This window comes from Pimephales promelas, chromosome 3, assembly GCF_988280905.1.
Source record: "Pimephales promelas chromosome 3, fPimPro1.hap1.1, whole genome shotgun sequence".
Taxonomy (NCBI): Eukaryota; Metazoa; Chordata; class Actinopteri; order Cypriniformes; family Leuciscidae; genus Pimephales; species Pimephales promelas.
The window spans coordinates 20,528,615-20,555,777 of NC_142771.1; the positions used below are offsets into that span (position 1 = coordinate 20,528,615).

At 37.7% G+C, this 27,163-nt stretch overlaps 1 protein-coding gene across 7 annotated transcripts in view; it reads left to right on the forward strand.

Moving 5' to 3' along the window:
- The window catches only part of znf385c (zinc finger protein 385C), a 115,547-nt gene that overhangs the window by 86,446 nt on the left and 1,938 nt on the right, over positions 1 to 27,163 (forward strand). For 4 of the 7 annotated variants that reach the window (XM_039687235.2, XM_039687236.2, XM_039687237.2 and 1 more), the window contains 7 exons: positions 5,443 to 5,585; positions 8,938 to 9,048; positions 14,909 to 15,137; positions 20,868 to 21,173; positions 22,960 to 23,147; positions 24,690 to 24,788; positions 25,609 to 25,701. In XM_039687235.2, coding sequence (XP_039543169.2) covers positions 5,443 to 5,585; positions 8,938 to 9,048; positions 14,909 to 15,137; positions 20,868 to 21,173; positions 22,960 to 23,147; positions 24,690 to 24,788; positions 25,609 to 25,701 — 1,169 coding nt within the window. The remainder of the gene's footprint in view (positions 1 to 5,442; positions 5,586 to 8,937; positions 9,049 to 14,908; positions 15,138 to 20,867; positions 21,174 to 22,959; positions 23,148 to 24,689; positions 24,789 to 25,608; positions 25,702 to 27,163) is intronic. The other 3 variants (XM_089128463.1, XM_039687238.2, XM_089128464.1) reach the window with 3 other exon arrangements.

A 27,163-nucleotide genomic window follows, 5' to 3' on the forward strand; every position in this document is an offset into this window, starting at 1 on the left:
AGGTGGGAGAATCAAGAAGAGAGAGACAAAACAGGCCTAGCTTCATATTGTTTTAGCCAAATAAAACAAAAATCACAAATGTAAGCCAACAAAGGACAATGAAGTAAAAGAGTCCTGTACTCACATCGGGAAGCAAACCACCAAAATGACTGAGTCGTCGACGTTTGTTATCTTCTTTTGAAGAGACTGGTAGATCATTGTGCTGCTACATTTCTCTTAGATATGGTAAATGCTTATTTGGCGTCACTGTGTTTATATTATATTCCTAAAATCTTCTTCTTAAGGACGATATTTCACCCACACACGACCTACCTGAAACTCTATCGATAGCATAATTTTTCATGCTTTCTGGCTCGTTGAAGAAGAAGAAAAGGGAAAAATGTGACTCTTTTAATCCTACGGTGATCTACTCAGTGCAATAATTCATAATTTCTTTGTAGCATTTGTTCCATCTGGATAATTTTTTTTAAGAAATAGAAAATAACTATATCAGTACCACAGACAAACATCAAAGCGTGAGATAAAGCAGCACGCAAATTAATGCACAATTTGCGATTTTATGCCGCTTCAGATTTGATTTCTGTGCCGCATTTTCTGTGTAAAGATGCCTTTGGAATATAAAGTCATGTGGTCACCATTCATTTTCACTCTTTGTATGAAAAAAAAGGGAAGATGGAAAATCACATAGGAGTAGACGTAATTTTGACCAGAGGATTTCTCTTTTTATGACATTTAATGTGGCACCATATGATTTTTGAGAAAGGCCTAATCGTGACAGTTTGAGCATATCAGTATGTGTGTGAATGGTGAGGTATGTATTTTCACTTGCTCTAATAAATTGTCAGAGCTATGATTAATGTTGCACTTCTGTTGAGTTGAATGCTTCAGTACTCTCTCTCTCTCTCTCTCTCTCTCTCTCTCTCTCTCTCTCTCTCTCATACACACACACACACACACACACACACACAAATGTGACAGTTTGACGTAGAATTAAATGACTGACATCAGGCCTCTGTGGTGTGTGTGTGTGTGTGTGTGTGTGTACACTGCCCTGATTGATCTTTGTGGTAGGGTAAGTATCTATACGCTCCTAGATTTCAGATTCAGCCAACTGGAAAATGAGAAACCTCTACATCCCCGCTCCATTAGAAACATGATATCCCTGTAGACACACACACACACACGCACACACACCCACCATTAAAAATCCCATATCCCATGGTGTCCATTTCTCTGAGCGAGACACAGCCAATGTGGGCCAGTATACACTGGAGTATGTGTGTGTGTGTGCATGTATTATTGATCAATACCTTTTTTTTCTCAATATATTTCTCAATATTTATCCATATGAACAGTCATGTGATAATTTGGAGAGCTATAGGTCAAGCAAAGCTAATTACAATAACATTCTTAAAGTGTAGCCTACTAGATTGCTGATGTGTAAAATATACCCAATGAAATTTGAAATATTTTGTTACATATCAATTTATATGTTTTGTGGTTTATACTTTTGACAACTTTGAAAGTTTGTGTTGACATTGGGAAGGTGGCAGTGAGACGTTATTAGGTATGTCAGGGTAAATTAGGACTGGGTAATGTGGGACACTGAAGCACTGTTGAGTAAACGTCTTGGTAATATTTTAGTGTTTTATTTTTCATCTGAAGTGTTGGGATGATATTCAATGTAAAAGTTGTATATGAAAATATTTATAATGGCGGGGTGGTGATGGCGCAGTGGATAAGACACATGCCTTTGGTGCGAGAGACCCGGGTTCAAATCCACTGGGAGACACCAATGTGTCCCTGAGCAAGACACTTAACCTCTAGTTGCTCCAGAGGCGTGCAACCTCTAACATATATAGCAATTGTAAGTCACTTTGGATAAAAGCGTCAGCTAAATGAATAAATGTAAATATATATATTTTTGTAGTTATTACAACTTCATATTAATAAAGAGATGAGAAGGTATATATGCAGAGGTATACAGACCATGGGCCAGAAAGTAAAAGTCCGGCCATATGTTTATTCCACCCATGAACTCAGCCAGCTGATTTCACTAATTAGTTCTATCTCCTGGGTGAAAAACTGTGCTAATTAGCAAATCCAGGCGATTGAACAAAATACTGAGGGGGACTTTTATTTTCTGAACCTGGACTTTACACCTCTGTTTATTGTTTCTCACAAAATCGAGTACACCTCTTACATTTCAGCAAACATTTTAGTATATCTTCTAGGGATGCACGATTTGGGCCAAAATGCTAATCATGATTATTTTGATCAATATTGAGATCACAATTAATTATCACGATTATTTGTTGATTTTAACAAAAACTATTTTTTTGTCACATAGGCTAATTATAACTGCTTTCACATCCATATTGACATTCCTGCCAATGTACAACTATGTGCATAGAAATAAAATAGGTCGTCTTATTCACCAAAATTCAGTGCATCTCCTTAAAGAAAAAATAAAAATAAATTAAACAATAAATAAAATGTAGCAAAACTTCAACAGGGCACTATTTTACATTTACATTGTGTAAATATATTTTAGGAAGCAAAATATAAACTTGCATTGTGTAAATGAATTGGTCATGTGGCTTTGCATGGTTAAACGATGTACAGCTATTATCACTTAGGGTGTACTCACTTTTGTTTCCAGCTATTTTGACAATAAGGCATACTGCCATACAAGCCGCACATTGACTACACTAAAATATATCCAAGTTTTATTTCTATAGTATTGTCCCTTGAGAAGATATACTTGCATGGATATATATGCATGTGTTTCTACTAGTTTCAGCCTGACGCAGATTTCCACATCCTTCGCCACGTTGTTTAAAGGTAGGGTATAGACGAATCCGGCGAAACTACCGGAAGTAAGCGGGCGCCATTACTGAGCTGTTGCTGGGTAGCGTTGCGCCATTGCCTCCTATTGTTTTAGTTGCAACTTGCGTCCACTGGAATAAACAGCTCGCGATTTACGACTGTCACTAACGTTACAACGTTATCCCTTGTATAATGTCGAGTGGGTAAACGGTTTCCGTTATAAATTGTTTCAATGGTGGCAGTAAAATTTAAATTTTGAAGAGAAAACACTGTGAATACCCCAGGTCGACTGCCCCTGTCTGGTGCCGTACGGTTTACAGATTTCCTGGGCGAGTACAAGACGTGGACATTCGCGTATAATAACAATTATTTAATGACACAAGTAAAAAAAATATATAATAAATATGTGATATAGTGATCAGCAAAATCTCCTCTCTTGCTATTTTTTCTATTAAATTAACATGCTATGGTCATTAAATGGCTTTCCTGAGCTAAATGTAACGTTATGTGACATAATTGTTTTCCTGCTGTTATATTGACCTCTTTCCATGGTTTAAAAACACTAATTGGTCGATATTATGTATACTTTCTATCTGTAACGTTACCTTACCCTTGCCTGTTGCAATGTGAAAATGAGATAAATAATGGACACAAATGAAAAACATGAATTTGTTTATTTGATTTCATTCATTTATTTATTTATTGTTGCCAAATGGACAGATCTTTTTATAGTTTCCTCTTTAGCAAACGTTAGCCTAGCTAGCTTGTCAAGCTATTTTCATAAATAACGTTAATCTGTAAGATCGTTTGTACCTTCATCTGTGACTGGAGGCCACTGCAGTCACAGATCAAACCAACAAGTCATTCTGCCTGGCTGTAGCTGTCATCGAGGGTGAGTTCGCGTTATCACCGAGGTTTGTTTACATACCGGTGCAAATGTCTATATGCCTGTGTAACAGCTCAGTAATGGCGTCGCCACAAGATGGCAGCCTACACAGAACGCTCGTCGGATTCGTCTATGGGATTTGCAAAACGGCTGGCAGATTTTGAAAATGCATAACTCAAAAGGTCCTACCTTCTTTTCTCCCAACACTGGCCCTGACTCCACCCATTCGAAAAACATGGACGTGCAATCATGCACTTACTCACTCACTTTTCATTTCAGTGCACCCATGGGTGTGCTGGTCTGAAAATGACGTGTGTTCAAGAGTAATATTGGTGCGTTGCTATTTTGAGGCATAGACAGTGCCATTGAACAACTGAAACCTGGTCAATGGAGCAGTATTTATTTATTTTTTTTTATTTAAAGGGTGCATTAGTAATGTGTGCCTATGGGGGGTGCACAATGCGCATACACACACAGCGACGCACAGCAGCACACAAACATGCTAAATATTACAAAGAAAAGAATTACAATGTAAACGATTATTATTGTGTACATAAAGAAATGGTGGATTCCGGCTTGTCTCGTAGATGGTTTGCTTTCGCTCTTGCGTGACCTCGCACACAAGCAGATCCGTTCCCTCTCTGGAGAAGCGTTTGGTCTTTCTGCTTGCAAATTTTGTCATGTAAATAGTGAATCTACCATGGCATGAGCGCAACTGACTTTTAAAGCAAATGGGAGATGAGACACTGGTTGGTTTATTGCATGTTACGTCCAAAACACACCCATTACTCATTAAGGGAATAGGGATAACCCTTTTAGACCATTCATGCATGGTTTTTCTAGACATAATTTGTATTAAAGTGGAAGGAAAGACTCGCACTGCCTCTTGAACTGAGGCGGAATTTGAAAGATGACACTGTTTCTTTTTAGAAGTAATAAAGCACAGCACTATTTGCGATTATTGGATGAGAGGCTCTACAAATAATGTTTAGTATAAGAAAAAACTGCAGAACTGGCAACCCTGGCTTGAACTATGAGTGATTCATAGGGTCAGAGATAGCCTGCTTTTATGTAGCTGTTTTAACTTGCCCTAAATTCATCACGAGACATTTTCTTCACACACAGTGTGAGTTGCATTTGGTCACGTTTTTCAGCACTCCTTTGATTGACAGGATATAATTGGCACTGATCATCGGCTATTTTTAAACAATCGATAATAGCTTTTATCGGCTGACCAATTATTGGCCGATAGATTGGTGCATCTCTAGTTGTTAATGAATGTAACTCCTTGAGATTTAAAACAAACTTATCAAGTAATCACAAAAAACTTGAAAAGTCATGGAAATGTATTATTCAAAAGGGCAAAAACTGTGGTCAATATCAAAAAGTAGCACAATTTATGTGAATTTACTTCTTATGTAAAGATTCAGATTTCATATAAATTAGTTGATTTTTTTTTCTTGCAATGTTAACTGTTAATACTGAATAGATCAACCAATAATCCTGATCTGATCAGACCAGTCTCTGTGTTTTTGTGTCATTATAATAATAAGTTGAAACTCATTTGATTCTGGTTTACTGAACTGTGAGCCTAAGTATCTCCCCTCTCCCCTCATGGATCATGGTGTTTGTGCATTAATTGCTTGATTTAAATACTCTCCTGTCTCTGGCCTGAACATTGGTGATTTTCTCTAATATGTGTTAGTTGTTGTTTTTGCTCTTCTCAGGTACGACTGCTCAGGGGAGCCCCCTGCTGGCCTCATTGCAGGTGCAGGGTCGCCCGCTGCAGACCCCTCTGGACCTGAAACACTTCCTGCCCTTCCGGCTCAGTGGCTCCTCTCCCCTCAGCCTGTTCCCCAACTTCAACACCGTGAGTTAATCAACACTCTTGGTTTTATTTTCTAAACCTCACCTTCCCAGATCTAAGTGTCATCATTTAAAGTTAACTCAGAACATTTTAAAGGCGTCGCGTTGGATCCCAAATGTCAGCTCTAAATGTCAGGAATGATTCAGCAGGCTGAAGGGTATTTTTCTAAAGTGCAGAATCTTTGTAAAAAAGGCCCGCTAAACAGGGGAGTATTGTATTAGATAGTAATTTTAGATTTAAGACTCGAGCAGAAACTCAGATTAGGATCTAGATTTAGTTTCAGACTCTCTGTGGACAGTTTTTGAGGCAGTATGTGTGTGTGTAACAGGGTTCTCTTTCTTCTGATAATTGCATTCTGGACACACACTCATACATTTACACACTATGTATTTGAGTACACTGTAGGTCGACTCAAAATAATATACCATAGACACCAAGGGCACGTCTTTATAGTATATATGCGTTTGTTAATATATAGTCCGGTGCTGGTTCCCACTCTGTGTGTGTGTGTACTAGAGTGATAAATGCACCTGTCTCTACAGCAAAGTAGCTGTCAGTGACCTCTCTCCTCTCTTAAGCTCCACTGCTTTCCTTCCCGCTCCTCTCCTCTTCTCTTTACTGCTCCTTTAGTATTCTCATCTCTTCTCTGTCTTGTCTTTGCTCTTCTGCTCTCGTCTGCTCGTTTTTTTCTCTTCTTTTCTCTTTTCAGCTGATTTCTCTTATTATTTAATATTATCTCCTTATTGTCTCTTTACTTTTCATCGCACAATGTGTTGTGTCTTGTTTCATCTTCAAATTATTCCCTCTTTACTTCACCTCTCTTCTCCTCTCCTCTCTTTTCTTTCCGTTTTGCTGCTTTGCTTCTCGTCTCGTCTTATCTCATCGCACCTTCTTCGTTTTTTTTTCCGTCTCATGCTCCTCTCACCTTAATATTCCTGCTCCACTTCTCGTCTCATCTTGTCTTGTCTTTTTTTTTTATCTCTTCTCATATCCTCTCTTATCTTCTAGGGTCTTCTTGTCTCTTCTCTTTTTTGTTTCTTCTCATCTTTGCTTTGCTCTTCTCTTTTTTTAACAACTGTTTATTGAGTTTTCATATATATATATGAAGAGTTCAGATGCAAAAGCCTCTAAATGCCATTTGAAATTTTCTTCTTTAATGATGATTTTTTATCAAACTTGTATATTTAAGTTCAGTAATTTCACTTAAATTGCAATGATAATTACCTATTAATTGTTATTTAAGTGAAATTACTGAACTTAAATATATAAGTTTGATAAAAATCATCATTAAAGAAGAAAATTTCAAATGGCATTTAGAGGCTTTTGCATCTGAACTCTTCATATATATATATATATATATATATATATATATATAGGCCAAGAAATACAAAAATACAAAGCAAAAACTATATGCAAATCTACACCCACCCTTGGTAGACTTCTAGAATGTAGACATAATTAAAACGAAAAGAAAGTTTACAGAGATGTTAAGAAAGTTGACACAATATCAAAAGCAGCGTGCCAAAAATTCACAATATTAACATTGGATCCATGCATACGAGATGTTCTATGGATATAATGTCCAACAAAGACACTGTCCATGTTCCCTATGAGAAGGATTGCGGCGGTTGACTAGCATTGTTTTTTTGCTGCTGTGAGAGTGGCTAACAGTAAATATCTTTGTGGAATGGATAAGGTAAGTTCCCAAAAATTATTTTTTAAAAAGTGGTGTGGCGTCAAACATGTATCAATGTCCAACAGATATGATAAGTCCTGTGAGAGCTGGGTCCAAAAAGGTGAGAGAGAGAGAGACAATCCCAAAAGAAGTGCAAGTACGTGCCTAGAGATCCTTGAGAACAAAGATTAAACTTAGGAGAGGAGGATAGATTCAAATAAAAACGTTTCATAGGAGTCAAGTAAACCCTATTTAGTCATTTCCAGTGTATCATTTGGAGATTGGAGTTCTTTGTAGACATCCTCCATACAGATTTACACTGCGTCAGTGGAACCCCCCCAAAAAACAAGATGTTTCAGTTCATAGGGATAATCTATAGATTCCTCAATTGCTCTCCATGACACAGAAACATCAATATCAAACCAGATTGATAAAGGGCAGAGAGTAAAGACAGTCTAAAATTAGGGAAAGACAGACATATAATGTATGTAATCTGCAATGCTGTAAGGTAGTCAGCTTTGAGGACGTTTCCCATCCCATATATGATGAGAAACACATGCATCAAGTTTGTTCCAGTAGCCAGCATGTGAAGAAAGAGAAATCAGATGAAAAGAAATGAATATGTGGGAAACATAAATTTTAATCACTGATATACGAGCATAAAAAGAAGTAAGGACACAACAAGACCAATTTTCCAAGACACCAAATGTCCAGCTGAAATTCACTGGGGGTTAGAGGCTAAATGGCGACTGAGAAAGTGTCTTGATTCCTCTGGGGAGAACAGCATTTTTGGTTCACCTTGACTGAGAATCACCTTCATCATTGCAGGATAAAGAAGGAATTTCTGGATGCCAGCTTCCCTCATTTCCCTCCGAATTGGTGCAAACGCACTTTTCACCTGTAAGAAGATCGAGTTTCGAGCATAGCGACTGGACAGCTGACATGTCCGCATCGCTGTCAACTCTGTTTTAAGATTGTCTTCAAAGGGTGCTACAGTGTTAGCCATTCGGTCAAGCATATCACTATTGTCGTCAAAAAAGGGGCCACATGTATGGAGCTCTACTCAAGTGCGACTAGCTTCATGAGCACGTCACGTGACTTTGCTCTGCTCTTCTCATCTTATTTCTCATCTCTTTATATCATCTTTTGTCTTGTTTCATCTGCTCATCTCATCTCATTTATTTTCTTCCTGTTTTGTGTAATCTGTTCTCATCTCATTTTAATTTTTTACTGCTGATTTTGTCTTCCGCTCTGCTCATCATCCTCTCTTCCCTCATCTCATCTCCTTCATTCCTGCAGTAGTATCATGCTTATCTTCTGACCCTCTCCAATACTCAGTCGACAATAGGCTTCATCAGACACATACACTCACTGACACACACACACACACACACATTGACCTGGCAGCGTCCCAGCTGGTCAGGGATGACTGCGGATGAACAACGAGAACATTCTTGAGGCTCTAAAACAAATAGACGTGCGACCAGCTGCAGAGTCACTGTGATGTGGTGTATATTCCCATGGCGAGGACGAGGAGTGTAAGGGTTGCTCCGAGGGCCGCTGGGATGGAAGGAATGTGTTTGAATGACCGGAGAGAGTCTGTTGATTGGAAGTAACTGATTTTTAGAAATAATTTTTTTTACAGTCCATTTTAACATCATTTTCTCACCCTTCCCTCAGATGGACCCAGTGCAGAAGGCCGTGATAAACCATACGTTTGGTGTTCCTCAGGCTCTGAAGAAAAAACAGGTCATCTCATGCAATATCTGCCACCTGCGCTTCAACTCCACGGTTAGTGTGTAGTGTGTGTGTGTGTGGTTTACCCTCCGCAGTTGTGATGACAGACATCACGCTGGACGGGTAAAAGCTGTTTCATCCCTTACACCATTTATCCTTTCTTTTGTTCTTTCTTTCTCTCTTTCTTTTTCTTTTTCTTCTCATTTTGTCTTTGATAATGTGAAACTATCACAGTCTCTTTAACATCTCTCTTTCTCTCTCTCTCTCTCTCACACACACACACACACACACACACACAGAGTTGTTTTATTATAATTACTGCAGACTAACTGTAACCAAATCATATTAAGCAATGGAAAGTGTTACTGTCTATTGAATACAGTATACCACAACCTTGAGTCTTATTGCTTAAATTTGGTACTACATATAATCAAGGACAGGAATTTTCATTCAAATTTTTGATTGAAATAATATTTTTATCAAAAATGAAAATTCTGTCTTTATTTTCGGTCATGTTGTTCCAAAGTTGTATGATGTTATTTTACCAAAATGTTTTTTTTCATACAACAAAATGTCATGGTGATCACAGTTGTCAAGCACCAAATAGTCATATCATGTCTCATGCACTATATTTTGAGTCATATAAAAGCTTTGTGTGAAGAACAGACTAAAATGTAAGTCTGTAAATCTTCCCCTCTGTCACAGCTCTCAAATCTCATTCACGTTTGGTTGCAGCACACGAGAACCTTTTTTAAATTTCAGGTTCAGATTAATATTGCACAATGACTAAAAATTCAGCCTGTTCCTCAAACAAAGCTATTGTTAAGAAGACTTGACATATAATGTGTGTCATAAGAACTACTTTCATGATTATTGTTTGTACCTGAGAAAACTATGGTGGCCCAGTAGTGCACAACAAAACTAAATAAAGCCACAACATAATGGAAACGAGCCACAACACAACGTAAAATGTACAACACAATGGAATTGTGCCACAACACAACGGAAAATGTACAATGCAACGCAACGAAATTAAGCCGCAACAAAACAGAAATGCTCCCGAACACTAGAGGGCTCTCGGAGGGCTCTCGGAGTTTTCCATGCCACTGTTCTGTAGAGTCAGCAGCCTAAATAATATATCAACACCACAATTAGTTGTAGCTAACATGTAGTTAACCATTGTATATTGACATTTATTTTTTCAAAATCACCTACATGCATTATAGCTGCACATTTAGACTCTAGAATGCTTTGGCGCACTACCAAAGCATTAATTTTGTTGTGTTGTGCACTACCGGGCCACCGTAGAAAACAGCCCCTCACATTTTCATGTGTTCCACAGCCAACAAAAAATCATAAGGGTTTAGGGTATGGCTTTTTGTAAATGACTCAACAGTGAAGTGCAGCTTTAACTGCCTTTTTGTTTCTGGCAAGTCTAGTGCTGCGTTGGACAGCCATGTGTGAGCGGAGAGAAGATCCGCGCGGATGAGATGATGTACACGAGAAATGAAAGCATTCTTATCTCCATTGCCAGATTCATGCTGCTTGTGTTGTCACAAACAATTAGGTCCCACTCACTTATAGTGTCTGTCAGCCTTTGAGCGACACATGATCAGTTTCAGGCTGGTTTGCAAGAATTGTGGTGACCATATTTTTATTTTGGGGGGACCTGTTATGTCAGTGTTGCTTATGCAAGAATGTCAGTGTTTTATTTATTTATATATTTACACTCACCTAAAGGATTATTAGGAACACCATTGTAATACTGTATTTGAGCCCCTTTCGCCTTCTGAACTGCCTAATTCTACGTGGCATTGATTCAACAAGGTGCTGAAAGCATTGTTTAGAAATGTTGGCCCATATTGATAGGATAGCATCTTGCAGTCAATTGAGATTTGTGGGATGCACATCCAGGACACAAAGCTCCAAAGATGGGTTGAGATCTGGTGACTGTGGGGGGCCATTTTAGTACGGTGAACTCATTGTCATGTTCAAGAAACCAATTTGAAATGATTCGAGCTTTGTGACATGGTACATTATCCTGCTGGAAGTAGCCATCAGAGGATGGGTACATGGTGGCCATAAAGGGATGGACATGGTCAGATTTCAGTCAAAGTTGCTCTTTTATCAGCTTGAATCAGTCGGCCCATTCTCCTCTGACCTCTAGCATCAACAAGGCATTTTCATCCACAGAACTGCCGCATACTGGATGTTTTTCACTTTTCACACCATTCTTTGTAAACCCTAGAAATGGTTGTGTGTGAAAATCCCAGTAACTGTGCAGATTGTGAAATACTCAGACCGGCCCGTCTGGCACCAACAACCATGCCATGCTCAAAATTGCTTAAATCTCCTTTCTTTCCCATTCTGACATTCAGTTTGGAATTCAGGCGATTATCTTCCTATCCAGGAAGACCACACCCCTAAATGCATTGAAGCAACTGCCATGTGTTTGGTTGATTAGATAATTGCATTAAAGAGAAATTGAACTGGTGTTCCTAATAATGCTTTGGATGAGTGTATATAGCTAATGTGTAAAATTACAATAGTTGGAATGTTATATTGACCAAATATCTTCCAGAAGACACACTGTCACATCCACCAGCTTGAGTGCCCATAAAAAAGTAGTTTGTTACATAGATACACACACACACACACATACACGTCTGGTTCACTATCTTTGTAGGACTCTCCATAGACGTAATGGTTTTAATACTGTACAAACTGTATTTTCTCTCCCCTTACACAGACCCTACCCCTAAACCTACTCATCACACAAAACTTTCTGCATTTTTATATATATATTATATATATATATATATATATATATATATATATATATATAATACTCTTTCTGTATGATTTATAAGCTTGTTTCCTCTTGGGGACCTTAATTTAGGTCCCCACATTGACACGAGTCCCAATGAGTCAGTGTGCATTCAGGTCCCCACTGGGATCGAAAAACAAGCACACACTCACACATTCCTGCTTTGTTGGGGGATTTATGTGTGTGCAGCAGCAGCAGCATCTCTTTCATGCTCACAGCATGTCTGTGTATCTATTAGCAGTAGCAAATTCATCCTTTCTCTGCAGCAGCAATAATCAATCAGCAATAATATATATATATATATATATATTGGTTCACATAAGTATTTTAGTCATGAAACCAAACCTGTGCACCTAAAAATTGTGTATTTGTATGTTCCTGATGAGCTGTGGAAAAACTATAGATTAGGGACATCATTTGTGGTTCTGTTCTTCTGTTCAGTTTGCACTGCTATTTGGGACATTTTTAGCCCAGATATATTCTAAGAGAGAGAAACCCAACAGCGTTTGCTCAGTTAGACATCTGAAACCCTATCAATTAGTCATTAGTTTCCCACTGCTTGTGCTTCACCATACAACTCGGTACCTCTCTGTCTTTCTCTGCTTTAGTTTCCCTGTTAGCCCATCTGTCTGTTTCTTCTTGTCTCATCTTTCTCTCTCATTCTCTACAGATTTGATTTATTATACTTCACAGATCATTTTAAAATGCTGATTTGCTGCTCAAGAAACATTTCTTATTGTCAATATTGAAAATAGTTGTGCGCCTTAAAGGAGAACTCCAGCACAAAATGAACCTTTGGTCTAATAACACATTGGTACCTCGTCAACTGTCTTCTGAGATTTGTTTTCATGAAAACCGAATGTAAAGAGTTTTATCTCTTAAAACTGTTTAGCGTATAATGCTAGTAAGTAGGGCTTAGAGTAATAAAAAATATAAATCGCTTGTTAATAATGGTTTAATAAGAAGATACTTTATAAAGACAGTCCACTTTGCTTATACAGGCAGGAGCCGTCTTTGGAAAACAGTCTCGACCAGCCGCCATGTCAAGTGTGACTCTTGGCAAATGGTTCATTGTTTGTCTGTGTTAACAAAGTCTGTGTTACTGTGGGGCTATTTTGAGCCTTGTTAGTGGTATTAACTAGCGATTAAATTTTTTCCATTACGCTATGCCCTATATTCTAGCGTTAAACGCTTTTAGAGATGAAACTCTTTACATTCGATTATCATGAAAACAAATCTCAGAAAACAGTTGACTAGGTACCAATGTGTTATTAGGCCAAAGGTTCATTTTGCGCCGGAATTCTCCTTTAATATTTCTGTGGATATCGTGAGACTCTTTTTCAGAATTCTTTGATGAATAAAAAAAAGTTCAAAAGAACAGCATTTATAAATCATGTGTAACATAATAAATACAAAGTTCTGGCATGAAACTCTAGATGGTGCAGGCTAATAGGCCTTTTTACTCACTTGTTCATGATCACATTGTTATCTATAGGGCACAGCGAGCTGATTGGTTCCTGCTGTATCAGAAGCCAATGAGCTCGCTGCTCCTCCTTCAAATACTTTGCCTTAGCAGTATCCTTGCTGAATAAATGTACTTCCTGGCACCAAACTGTACTGTTTATAGGGGTGTGTATAAACATCCCCCTCCTCATCTGTTCAAAGCAAACATATGGTCCCCCCCTAGATGAGGGTCATCTGCTAAGTACTTAAGAGGATTTGAGCAGGTTGATTACTCCCTCTGGGCCCACAGACTCATTTCTCCACTGATATTAGCCCAAGACGTGCTTGATGAACTCTGTGTCAACGTTGATTTCCAATTTTAAAAACTTTAACCAACTGCCATTCCATTTAAATGTTATTTCTATGCTTTTTCAACAGTGTTGGTGTCATCTTCAAAAATCAAATCAATTTGTAAAATGATTCAGAATGCAATAAGGGAATCACAGCTCAGCATGTCAACTGCTCATTTTCACTTTAATTACATGCTGAATTATTTCAGTACATTTCAGCAGAAATCTGGATTACAGCTGAAGTCAGACACATTCACTTTTTAGCTTGACGTGGTGTGTGTGTGTGTGTGTGTGTGTGTGTCTTTAAATACAATGCCTCACTATCTCTCACACTCATTCACTAATTTTATTAACAGTGTAATTATAAAGTGTATTCCATTTGACACCTGCAATTGTAATTCAGGCCCTCTGCTGGACATTTACTCTTATCAACCTCATGCACACTGTCTGTTCTCACTGTGTGTGTGTGTGTGTGTGTGTGTGTAGACACCCAATTATCTATTAACATGTTTATGTGTTTTTGTGCATATGCTGCCAAATGGGCCCACCTGTAATTTTTTTATTATTTATTTTACATTTAATAATTTTGCAGACCACTTTATCCAAAGCAACTTAAAAATGAGGAATACTGCAAGTGATTCATCATGAAGAGGCAGACAAACACAAGTAGTGCATAGTTTCAGACATTGCTTGGAGTATCTAAAGCTAGAATAGGGAGGGATTAAAGGAAACTGAAAGCAAAGAATAATGTTTTTGCTCATCAGTGTATATCCAAGTGGATTAGCTTCTTGAATAAAAAAAAATGTGGGGCAGCACTTGATTTTGTTCATCGGGTATTGAATGGACTGTTGCCTTTGCTGTGTGATCTCACATGAGTGTCACCTTTTCGCCAGAAGATATGTCTATATGCAAAAGAGAGGGGAAATTATTTTGATTAAACATTCTGAGAGCCCATGAATTAAAAAATAAATAAATTATACTGCAACATTAAAACATTCATGGTTTTGCTTTTAGCCTTTTAGAAATAGCAGTTCTGCACACTTTGGACTTCTCTGAACTTCTCTCAGCCAACTTTTTCATGTGCATCCTAAGATGTTTTTAAGTTCTCATGGATGCTCAGCTCAAAAGTTAATAATAATTTGTTTCATATGTAATTAAATGTTTGTGTCGTAAGGGAATTCAGATGTAGTGGTAGACTAGTAGTGTGTATGCCTGCATGTTTCTGTAAATGTGAGAGGTTTTGCAGTCCTTTTACTCTCTCTCCCACTATCCCTCTCTATCTATCTGTCTTTAGAATCAAGCTGAGGCTCATTATAAAGGCCATAAACATGCTCGTAAGCTGAAGGCATTAGAGGCTCAGAAGAACAAACAGCAGAGACGACAACTCGACAATGCGCATCACAACCGAGACAGAGACAGAGAGAAGGAGAGAGAGAGGGACAGGGAGAGAGACGGCAACAGAGTAAAAATGAGCGCTCCGGATCCACTTCCTGCTCTGCTAGATGACACCGCCGTGGAGGGAAGTAAGTGAACTCACTGACAATTAGCTGTTTGAGTGGCCATTTCCATTACTGCATAAAAACGTGCCCTGATGCTTTAATATAAAATAAAGCCTTTAACTTCTGTGATTAGATATCGTTCAGGGTGTGTAGACAATCAGAGAATATTGGGCTTAAAATATTGTTGGATTGGACTTGGGGTGGTTATTATATGCAAATGTCTGCGTATAATCTTTTAAACCCCTATGAGAAACCACTGCAGGCACTTATATTTATATAACCATTCAAAAGTTTGGGAGCAGTAAGTGTTTTTCTCACAATCTGCATTTATTTGATCAAAAAGTCAGTAAAAACATTAATGTTGTGAAATATTTTTTTAAAAGTGACATGTTTTGTATTTCAATATATTTTAAATTGTAATTTATTCCTGTGATGCAAAGCTGAATTTTCAACATCATTACTCCAGTTTGATTCTTCAGAAATCATTCTATTTAGATGATTTTCTGCTTTTTTATTTCTTATTATTATCAGTGTTGAAAATGGTATGAAAATTGTTCTTGTGTAATAAATAAAATATATTGCATTTTTTATATAGTATTATAAATTAAGCTATCGATTAACAATAATTTAAAGGCTTTTTGAAAAGGCCCAAATAAAATGCACAGAGTGAAAATCTGGGCTTGATTTATAACAAGTGTTATTGTGAGACTAAGTGTCTGGAGAAATTTGGGCTTTTGTCATTTTATTTTAAAATGCGTTTTAGAAAAACCATGCATTGAGCTTGCCTGTAGTTCCTTCACTGTGAATATCCTCCAGTCCTGCTCTTCATGATCTATCCTGTGGATTGAGGGGATTTCATTTCTTACTGAAGGACTTGACTTTCCTCTTGTCATGAGGAAGTATTGTGACAGAGAGCAGAACAACAAGCCGACAGAGAGCTTTGAGCTATCCCTCTCCAATAATCTCTACCTTTTCATCCCTTTTAAACTCTTTCTTCTTCTCCTCTGCCCAAACTCTATAGAATATGATTTGAAAAGCAAACCGAATATGGGCCCATGGGGATACGATAAAGAAAAAAAATTGAGAGGAGAGAGTTAGAAACTCCTCATCCTTCTGCAACAATACCGTGAGTGTGGGAAAAGCGAGAGAAAAAGAGAGGGAGAAAGCATATGAAAGTGGAGGGCAAAAAGATAGAGAGCAAGAACACCAAGCTCATCAAATCACATTTTAATATCGGCCCCATTCATGGCGACAACGGTGAGAGGGCGCGTACAATCAGAGAGGAAGGAAAATGGAGATTAGATGAGAGTGAACAGAGAGAGCGAGAGAGAACAGAGAGTTTAAAAGAGATGGAAAATGAGAAGATTAGCCATTGCATTTTTGTCTGGAGCCTTTGTGTTTGGATTAGCTATCATGCACATGCCAACACACTCCTCATACTAGCAGTGGGCATGAAATACATATTTCTAAAATGTAGTTGCCCAAATGTCTAATCTGTTGTAAAATAAATATATTAAGGTTCATCTCTCCTTGAACTGAGCCTTTATAAGGGGGTAATTACTAAAGGCATAAGTTGGACTACTGTTAACTTGATTCTGTGTCTTAAAATTGCATGTGAAGGGACACTGTTAGCATGCAGTTAACCCTAAAGTGCCATTGTATTATATTTGTTATGGCTATTTGTTAAGGCTTCTACATCAATATAGTCCTTTTGTTTCGAATTTAATCTCGAAACATTTCGACTTTAATCTCGAAATGCTAGATTTTTTTTTTTTTTCATTTTTTTTTTTTTTATGTTGCGGTTCAGGGCTTCTGTACTTCTGCCCCCTGGTGGATGATATATGATCTTCAGAAAGTAGAAGGACTGTCAATTAAAAAACGTGGGCAAAAAAAATATCACGATACAATTTTTCATAGCGAATGATACTGATAATTATCACGATAAATGTCAAAGCTTTATTTCTTTCACGTTTAAAGGGATATTTTTGCTGACGTTTTTTAATTCTTTACACTTTCCCAGTCATTTTTCCATTACAGAATAAATGTCTTTATAGATAGATTTATTTCTTAGTTTCTGTATGTTCTGATGGGTGTGACTATGATAGCACGTATCTTCAGCAGTTTGCAGTCCATGCTGCAATATTAATAATATTACATGTTTTGTCTCTTAGAAATGTAAATTTGAGCTTGAGTTCACAGCTTGAGTTAGGATGTTAATTTATCTTCATTAAAAAAAACAGTAACATCTGCAGAAAAAAAATGCCAACAATCTTATTTTTATATGTTGAATTTAAATAGTTTCATAGTTCCATATATAATTTTTGGTATTTTTATTATTATGAAAAACGTGTAGATAAACTTTGTTTTGTGACCCATCCCTACATCAGCATATGTGCATCAGTCAGTTGCAATGTTTAATTTTACTCACTGATGGTTTGACGCTCTCATTTAACAGATAACACACACTCTTAAACCCAGTGCTGCCACACTCACATTCACATATGAGAGATAATCATTCAGTGGATTTTGAAATGCTCTTATACTAACGCACACACACACAAATTGAGCTGATTGCCTGATGAAATTAGCAGTGTTCAATCATTAAGCTCGCAGCTGCAGGGGCCAATCACGACTCTACAAGCATGTCAGCTGTTATTAACAGCCATGAGATGCTGGAAATGGAAAGGGAGGATGGGAGGGTGCTTCTGGAAATTTCTAGAAGAAGGGGTCCATTTTACAGCCGCTGTTGAAGCTCTTTAAAATGCTCTCTCTGTCAGATTTCACAGATCGTTTTCATCATTATTTTGCTGATGTAGCCTAGTATGAACAACCGCAGTATTTTACATTTGCCGAATTTGTTTTGTTTTTTACAAAGAGAGAGTTAAATATAGTCATCATGCTCTATCCTGTTCTCTTCGCTATCCGTCACTCCATTCTTCCACATCTGTCCCCGTCTGTTTCATGTTGCACGTCTCTTTGTGAAGATGGAGATGTCCAAAACGGAAACGATTTAAAAAGAGTGACTCAGATCACATTAGTCTTTGAAGATCATTTGTACAATCCGCACTGCAAGACACACACACACACACACTCCATAGAGAGATGGGCACAGAGTGTTACCCAAGGCAATTCTCTCCATTCCATTAACTTTCACACATTTTTCAGGTGTGAAGGCAAAACTCCCACACGTGTTCACACACAACCTTCCATTCAATGCTTTGTTTTCCTCACATTCTTCCTCTGTATCCCCTCAGGAACCTCCTTTTAGGGGTATTGGTATAATCTAAATCTCAATGAGACTCAGAAGGATCAGTCTATCTGATTCCCCAGGTGGGAGAATTCAACAGATCTGTGCACATATCATGCAACCGAGTGTGATAAAAAAGGCCTTATGGGCCACTTCTCACACATACCTGTTTTCACGTGTTTAAATCCTGTGTTAAATTACTCAGCAAAACTAAGGCATTAGGACTCCTACAGTGCTCGTAAAGGTCAGTGCTGCACTCTCTGATGGGTCATACATTCACAAACACCTATTACTGTAGGCTATATGTCACGTAGGAGGCAGGCCTGCTAGGAGACGTGTTGGTTTTATGCAAGGCTGTGGAATGGCTATAGTGCATATGCTAAAGACATTGCTAATGTGTTATTTATCACCATTTTTGTTCTGTGGTTTTGCTTCAGGACCCAGTTTTTCAGGTTTTCATATAAAAATTGGTTTATTGAATGAAACCTAAATAAAAACTTAACAGGCTTGTTTTTTTTTTTAGTTTTAGTGTTTGGATTTTAAATGTCTCTTTATTTTCTATGGTATGTATCATGCTAACAATAGCCAATAATTCACTTCAGAAAACACATTGTGATCAGGACAAACCATGTTGTTCCTCCTCCTCGCCTGTGTTTAATGTAGTCATATTTTCTTTTACCTTTTTCTATGAGGATGAAAGCATGTCATATCCTCCTGTCCATGCAGGCCTTTGCCTAATTGGCAATTTACATTTTTCGACAGAAGCTTTTATCCAAAGCAACAATTTTATTTTTTAATTGAATATTTGTAGAGTACCATAATTTGTGAAGACGACAGTAGTCACAGGCAACATTTTTGAAATGTGAATTGTGAATGATTCTTAGATTTACAAAAATAGGTACCAATTTACAAAAAAGGTTTCAGTATTTATGTTACTGTATTTATTCATCTTTATTGTTCATTGTTTCATTCATGTTCGTTCACAGTGCATTATTTAATGTTAACAAATACAGATTTTTATTTTTATAATGTATTATTAAATGCTGAAAAAAAGCACTTAATAATAAAGGGGTAGCCCTTTATTATTGGTTTTATTAAGTCAATAGGGGGGGTTAAAAATGGTTCTGTGTGCTTAGTGAAACTGTGAGAGCATTTGATTCCTCACTGCACAGGCTGCTATGGCCCTTACCTTATTTTTCAACAGATCAAATAGAAGGACATGACACTGGATTTTCAAAGGCAGACTTAAATAAAGTTCTCTGAAGTTCAACACATGAGCACCGGTCTATAAAAGCTCAGCCCTAAGTAATGTCGCATGGCCGAAAACAGTCTGTCTGAAAGTGTCCGTATTTATGTTTGTGTTCCTGTGCGCTAAACATTTTCGCCAATTTGGATACTAGCCCACAGCTAAATTACAGCTCGCAGACATTCAGATGTTTGGGCGGAAAGGATATTTTTATGCTGAATAATGGTGCTCTGCCGCTGGCTCACTGCCTGCACTTACTGGTTGTTATATAGATTTTCAGCTAATATGTAAAATAACACGCATACACACAACATCTAGTTTACAGATGTCGCCCAAATGGTCTGTTGTTAAACTTTCTTTGTGTCTGCCTGTTTGTTACACATTTCGAATCATGGTGCTCTAAAATCGCCAGAGAGCTACCGTCTCATTATAGAAGTTCATTGGTTGTACAGGCTTTTTAAAACTCTTAACCTAAAAAAAAATAATCTCATCGTTTTCAATGTAATGGAGGTGAAATGAAAATGAAAACAGTACCATAAAACTGGTCCATATGATATACACTATTTTCCAAGTCATCTAAAACCATTAATTACCAACTGAAAATAATAGTTCATGTTGATGTATTGATGTAACCATATCCCATTTGTGAAGTTATATTTTGAGTTCCTCATTTTAATGAATGCTTACTCTCGTTCACAAAATCGGTCTGAATGATTCATTTTCGAATCAGATTGATTCAACCTTGAGCTGTAGTATCACTTATATTATATTATATTATATTATATTAATCGCGATTAATCGCATCCAAAATAAAAGTTTGTGTTTACATAATATATGTGTGTGTGTGTGTGTACGGTGTATAATTATTTTTTAATATATAAATACACACACATGCTTGCATATATTTAAGAAATATTTTCATGTATATACTGTATATAGATTTTTATATAATTTATATTATATATATAAATATAAATATTTTATATATACATTTTTTTTTCTTAAATTTACATGCATGTGTGTGTGTGTGTGTGTGTATATATATATATATATATATGTATATACAGTAAATAAATTAATTATACACAGTACACACACACATATATTATGTAAACACAAACTTTTATTTTGGATGCGATTAATCATTTGACAGCCCTACTTAAAAAGAATAAAACTCATTTATCCATAAACACTCCTGCAGATATGTAAAATTATATGTACAGGGGAACAGCAATCTGACGTTCTTTCTCTCTCTCTTAAGCTGCAATCTGTGACTCGGACCCTGTCGCCAGGGTGGATGATGCTCATTCTAGTTCAGTGGTCCTGACACCTATATCAGAGGTGTCATCTGCGGACCTGTCGGTCTCCTCCCCTCACTCCCAGCACCCAGACGGACTGCTGGATCCTGCCAGTGCCACCAGTGAGACGGGCGCTCAGCAGGACAGCCCTACAGGGGACACACCAGCAGAAAAAGACCCCAAAAAAACGGCCAAACAACAACATCTGCATTGCCCCATCTGCAAAGTCACCGTCAATTCTACCAATCAGATGGAAGCTCACAACAGTGGTGCATACCTTTATTTATTTACACTTTTCTGTTTTCACTACTGGGGTTAGTAAGTATTTTCAGCGAGGATGTATTGAATTGTGACAGTAAAGACATATAATGTCATAATGTCAAATCATCACATTAGAATGATTTCTGAAGGATCATGTGACACTGGAGTAATGATACTGAAAAATCAGTTTTGCATCACAGAAATAAATGACATTTTAAATTGTATTAAAATAAATGCAGCCTCGGTGAGCATAATAGTCTTTGAAAAGTCTTACTGACCCCAAAGCTTTTAATGTTTGTGTATTTTGTCTGTAAACTCCTAAATCTACCCCATAAACTGAATATATACAGAATAATTGAACACACATTTTCATCATACTGCATTAATATTTCATCACCTAATAAAAAAGTATAATAATGTAATAAATAATAATTTCAATATCATCTGAGAAAATCCATTTTCATTAAACAATACATGTATTTATTGACACAATTGAGGTTTTAATAAATTGAAGGACTGGCTAAACTCCAACTTGAGCAAAACTAAGATCTTAATTACTAAAAAAATATATATAACCAATATTCCTAGCTTTGACCTTGATGCATACATTTTTTTCCATCTGCCACTATCAGAAACTTTGGTATGACCCTAGATGCCTATTAGCAAACTCCCCAAAATAGCCTTCTTCCAACTTCACTGTATCGCCCAACTTTATCTCTACGTCAGCTCAAAAGATGCTGAATCATTATAACATGCATTTAATACATCTCACATTGACTACTGTAACACTTTTTTTGGACTACCAGCACACTTACCCACTTGCAATATATTCAAAGTTCTGCTGCGAATATAAACTTACTCTAAACAATCTGCTCGTATTACTTCCATCTTATTTAACCTCCACTGTCTACCTGTGTCATCCCTTATTACAAAATTAGTATGCTTACCTTTAAGCCACTCTTGGTCTTGGTCAATGGTCCCTCTTATCTTTCTGACTTACTCTCCCCCTATATTTCCTCTCGATCACGCCGATCGCCTGGGTGTGAACTACTCAGTCCCCAGATTTCGCCTATCACCATCAATGGGTGGCAGGTCTTTTTCTGTTCTGGCACCTAAGCTATGAAACTCACTCCCCCTGACATTTAGGACAAGTACCTCAATCCATGAATTCAAATCACAACTCAACTTTTTTGTTCGCTGAATATAATCAGTCATAATGGGCCCTATTTTAACGACCTAAAGAGTGTCAAGCGCAAAGCACAAGTAACTTTGTGGGCGGATCCCGACGCTGTTGCTATTTAACCGGTGGGATAAATGACCTAAAAAGGGTTGGTCTGAAGTAGCTTCATTATTCATAGGTGTGGTCTGGGTGTAAAGGGAAACAAACCAATAAGAGAGTCATATCACGTTCCCTTTAAGAGCATGATGAACGAGGTGGTTGTTCCATGATGCAATTCTATTATTTACCAGGCGCGCTTCAGAATCGGTTCACAACCGAGGAGATCGATGTTCTCGTCAGGGCCGTGAAAGAAAGAGAAGTGACATTGGGGATGGGACAAACCCACCCAATTTAGCTTCGGTTAAAACATGCATATAATAATTTGGAATAACCCATCGCATTTGTGAAGCGTCCTTGAGCTCCAGAAGGCGAACATTATTATTATCATTAATTATTAAATACCTTTGTTGCATACATTTACCTAAATTGTTTCACAATTCCATAAATTCACCCCAATTTGTGCAAAATCAGTAACCATCATCTTCTGAATTCCTTCACCTTTCCACACGTCACAGGCACCAAGCATAAGCTAATGATGGATGGACAGAGTGTGTTGCCCCGAAGACGAGGGAAGGCAATGTCATCCCGCACCTCATGTAAAAGCAAGCGATTGGCCAGCAAGGGAAGTGTGGGCGTGGCCAGCAAGAGTTTCTACTGTGAAGTTTGTGAGATCCATGTTAACTCTGAGACTCAACTCAGCCAGGTAACAAAACAAATGTACACAGATGCATGTTCACATTGTGTGTGTTCTCTATTATAAGGACAATGTAACTAGCTGTGTTTTGAGTATCAGATAGCTACATTGCAGGGTTGTTATTTGATCCAGTCAGAAATGACTTTCTTCTAGAAGTTGACAGAACAGCTGCTGGCGATCTACGCTATTAACAGACACATAGTTTATCCTGTCGTTATTGGCAAGTTCACTGTTTCTCGGAAGAAACGCATCACTCCTCAGCCAGGTCTGTTACCTGATATACTGTAATTGTGCAAAGGAAAGCATGTACTAGAGTTTCAAACATAAACTAATAGATTTAAAAGTGTATCTTGTCCTGCAAGTTACACACACCTCATTGTCTTGTTTGGATTTCTGGGTTAAATTTTCAGTATACCATGAATATGCTAATCAGTCCGAGACCCTCAATATAAAGTCATTGTAACCAATCGAATCTGTGTTTCCAATGCATATTGGTTGGGTGTCTGTGTCCTGGTGGAGGTTAAATTATTGACATATTGGGTGGGTTGCACCCATAAGGATTAAGTTAAACACAGTTTAAAACTAATCTAGGATTTGGTTAGCCTGGCTAATGACAGACCCAAGTCTCATTGAGAATTGGGTCTAGGAACCACGTTCATTTTCTCGTATCTGAGTTTACGAATTCCCAGAGCCGGTTAATGGGGGTTATTATAGAATGTCTATCAAATGCGTCTGTACGTTGTAGCTCATAACCAATCATTTCAAGTATATCAGATGACGTATGTAGAGCGACAGAAATTAGACGAGGAAGAAGACGATGGGTCAGAGATTTATGTGTAGCGTACACGATGGCGTGTATCTAACGGCCATTTCACACCGCATGCGGCGCATATTTTTTTGTTGTGCTGATGAGCGACTCCGCACTTTGCATATATAGTTTTATTATACACAAACGCGTTTCGGCGCGTGCCTTCTTCAGTGTGCACACTGAAGAAGGCACGCGCCGAAACGCGTTTGTGTATAATAAAACTATATATGCAAAGTGCGGCCTCTCTCTTCCATACATGCATTGTCATTATTGGGCCAGCACTCTTAGAACAGTTTGAGATATAGACTTTGAGTGAAGCCTGCTCCAACCTCCATTTATTCACTGATGAGCGACTCCCCATGAGTGAAAAGGCTTATAAATCATACTAAGTGATGTTTTTTTTAAACGTAAAGATGCAGAAAGTTTTCTGTGATGGGTAGGTTTGGGGTAGGGTTAGTGTTGAGGAAAGATTAGAAGATACGAAAATCTAAAGTGCAGTGTGTGTTGTTGATGGCCTGTTGTCCTCTCAGGCCTGAATAACATGACATTTAATGGTATTTCATGCTTGCCTTAAGCCGTCTCTGAAGTGTAAAGTAAGTAAAATAAAGCCTGTTAAAAAAAGAAAGGGGAAGGAAAGAGGTGAAAGGTACTAAAAAGTTAAAGATTTTTTTTTAGAGAAATAGGAAAAGCTGCTCTTGAAAATGCACCACTAAAAATACACATTTATTTCTGTGTTTGTTTAGCACATGAACAGCCGAAGGCACAAGGATAGACTGGCTGGGAAACCTCCGAAGCCCAAGTTCAACCCTCACACCAAGAGCCAGCCTACCTCAGCAGCATCGGTGAGCACACACAAACTCGCACATAAACATGCACTTACAATTTTGCGTTTTAAAAGACACCCAACCGTCCAATCACAGCCCTGACGTCTAGGCTAAAACAAAGCAAAATTTGGGCTGTCAGTGAAAATTTAATTGACGTCTAACCCAAGAATAGACAAGTCATCAACACATAACATGTCAAAGAAATGAAACCAAACACCTTGTATGAAATATCATACATTTAGCAAGTTATTTTGACAAAAACGACCAAATTCAAGGTTATTTTGGCTAGAAGTGGGATACTCATATCGGGTCTGTAGTTCACCAAGATGATGAAATAACGGCTATTGCTTGCTGCGGCTATGTGTTCCTGTGGCTCAAACAGCAGAGCATGATGCAAACTACATCAAAGTCATGGGTTTGATTCCAGAATGCAAAATGTATATATTGAATGCAGTTTAAATATAAATTTATACAAATGCATAAATATAAATGAAATAATCGTATTCAGCATATCAGCACAGAGCAGTTTAAAAAAAAAGGTAAAATATCAGTATGGTCTTATATACTGATGTAGTACAAATACATATTAAATCCTAGAGTTAATGTCAAACAATAGAACTGATGATGATTGACAGGATATGATAATAAGCATGCATTCTCAGCATGACAGAATGAAATGTGAAGGGGATGAAGTGACTGAGGGGAGGATGCCAGCAAACAGGCTCATCCTGATACAAGGAGTCATTTTGCATAATTCAAATTATTTTTAAGTATTCTACTCACACACACACACACACACTCTGTGTTATAACAGCTCATCTCTCCTGATCTTTTGCAGCAGGGTGTCAGATGGAACGGTTATGCGAGTGGTGCAATGTCTGCGATGAAGAAAGTTATCAGCCAATGCAATTTTTCCTCTCTGTCCTCACAGGTTAGTGAAATAACTTAAAGCCAACTAACAGTCCATGGTTAGACTCTCTTAGAAATGTAGTGTATAATTTATTCGCACATCACAACATTAGATCAACCAATTGCTTGACTTTGTTTGGGTCAGGACTAAATGTTAAAGGGGATTTGAAAGGGTCATTCTGTATGGTGCAGCAAAGGGAGTCGCAGGATGACAAAAAATAAAACATTATTTTAATAATTTATTAGTTTCATTTATTAATCCAAATTATAAAGGCCAAAAACATGTAAAATGATTTATATCATGGTCTGTCTGAACTGAATACTTAAAGGTATAGCGGAGGATCTTTCCGAATTTTAGAGAAGACCCGCCCTCTCCAATTTTTTTAAAAAATGCACATGGACAAACACAACACTCTTGCTCCCGAGAGGGAACGTCTATTATGCCTTACACAATTATGTTGCAAATTATAAACTAACTCAAAAACATTCATAAAAAAGACAACATGTCAAATGCCCTACCGTGTTTTATTTACTTATTATACTGATCGATTGAGTGACCGAGGACTCAAGACATGGTATGTGCAACCCTGTATCACACGAAATACGTTCTGAGGAAACTATTTTGCAAATCGCAATTACGTTACATGGCAACATATAAGCAGTGCTATTACGTTGGTCCTTAACCTAATATGTCTCATTGTTAATAATACGTTATTTTATACATAGTTGCATATGTAATGGAGAAGTAGCTTGTTGCATTTGTGTAATAATAAACACACAAGGTTTTAGAATATTTCAGGATGATACCATTTATAATTTGGTCAAAAGGCTACTTTAGACAAATTGAGATGTTTACCGTGTCTATGCGGTGCATGACTTGTGCCAGGGCTAGCATTGCTAAGTAGCTTGCATTAACTTTTACTAGTGATTTTAAATGGATTTCTCCAAATAGCATGACAAACTTTACCTGTCTAGTAGAATCTTCGCGACTGAGCATCAGTGAGAAGCCCAACCTGTGCTTTTAGCGCACGCCAGCATATTAACCCAAAATCTCTCTGGTCTTGTTTCTATATTCTGTGGCCTTTCTCTTCTTATCATACACTTCGTATACATTTTTTCTCTATCGACCCTCAGCCATTTTCAAAGGAATGGCTGAAACCGCAACTCCGACATAATACACCTGAAAGTGAAAACTACATAGGGATGAGCACGTAGCCTACGACGGCCTTACGTAAACATATCACCAGAATGATTGACACTTAGGTGGACCAATAGTATAGACTACCCACCCGGAAAAAGAAAATCCTCCGCTATACCTTTAATCGTGATTGGCTGGAAGTTGTGCATTAAAACTGTTTAATGCACAGGTAGTTTAATTACCGTTATATTTTTACATTGAAGCACACACACAAACATCACTCGCACACATCGAGATCAGAGATCGTGCTTCGTGTCAGGTGGGTCTTTTCCTCCATGTCGTGCAT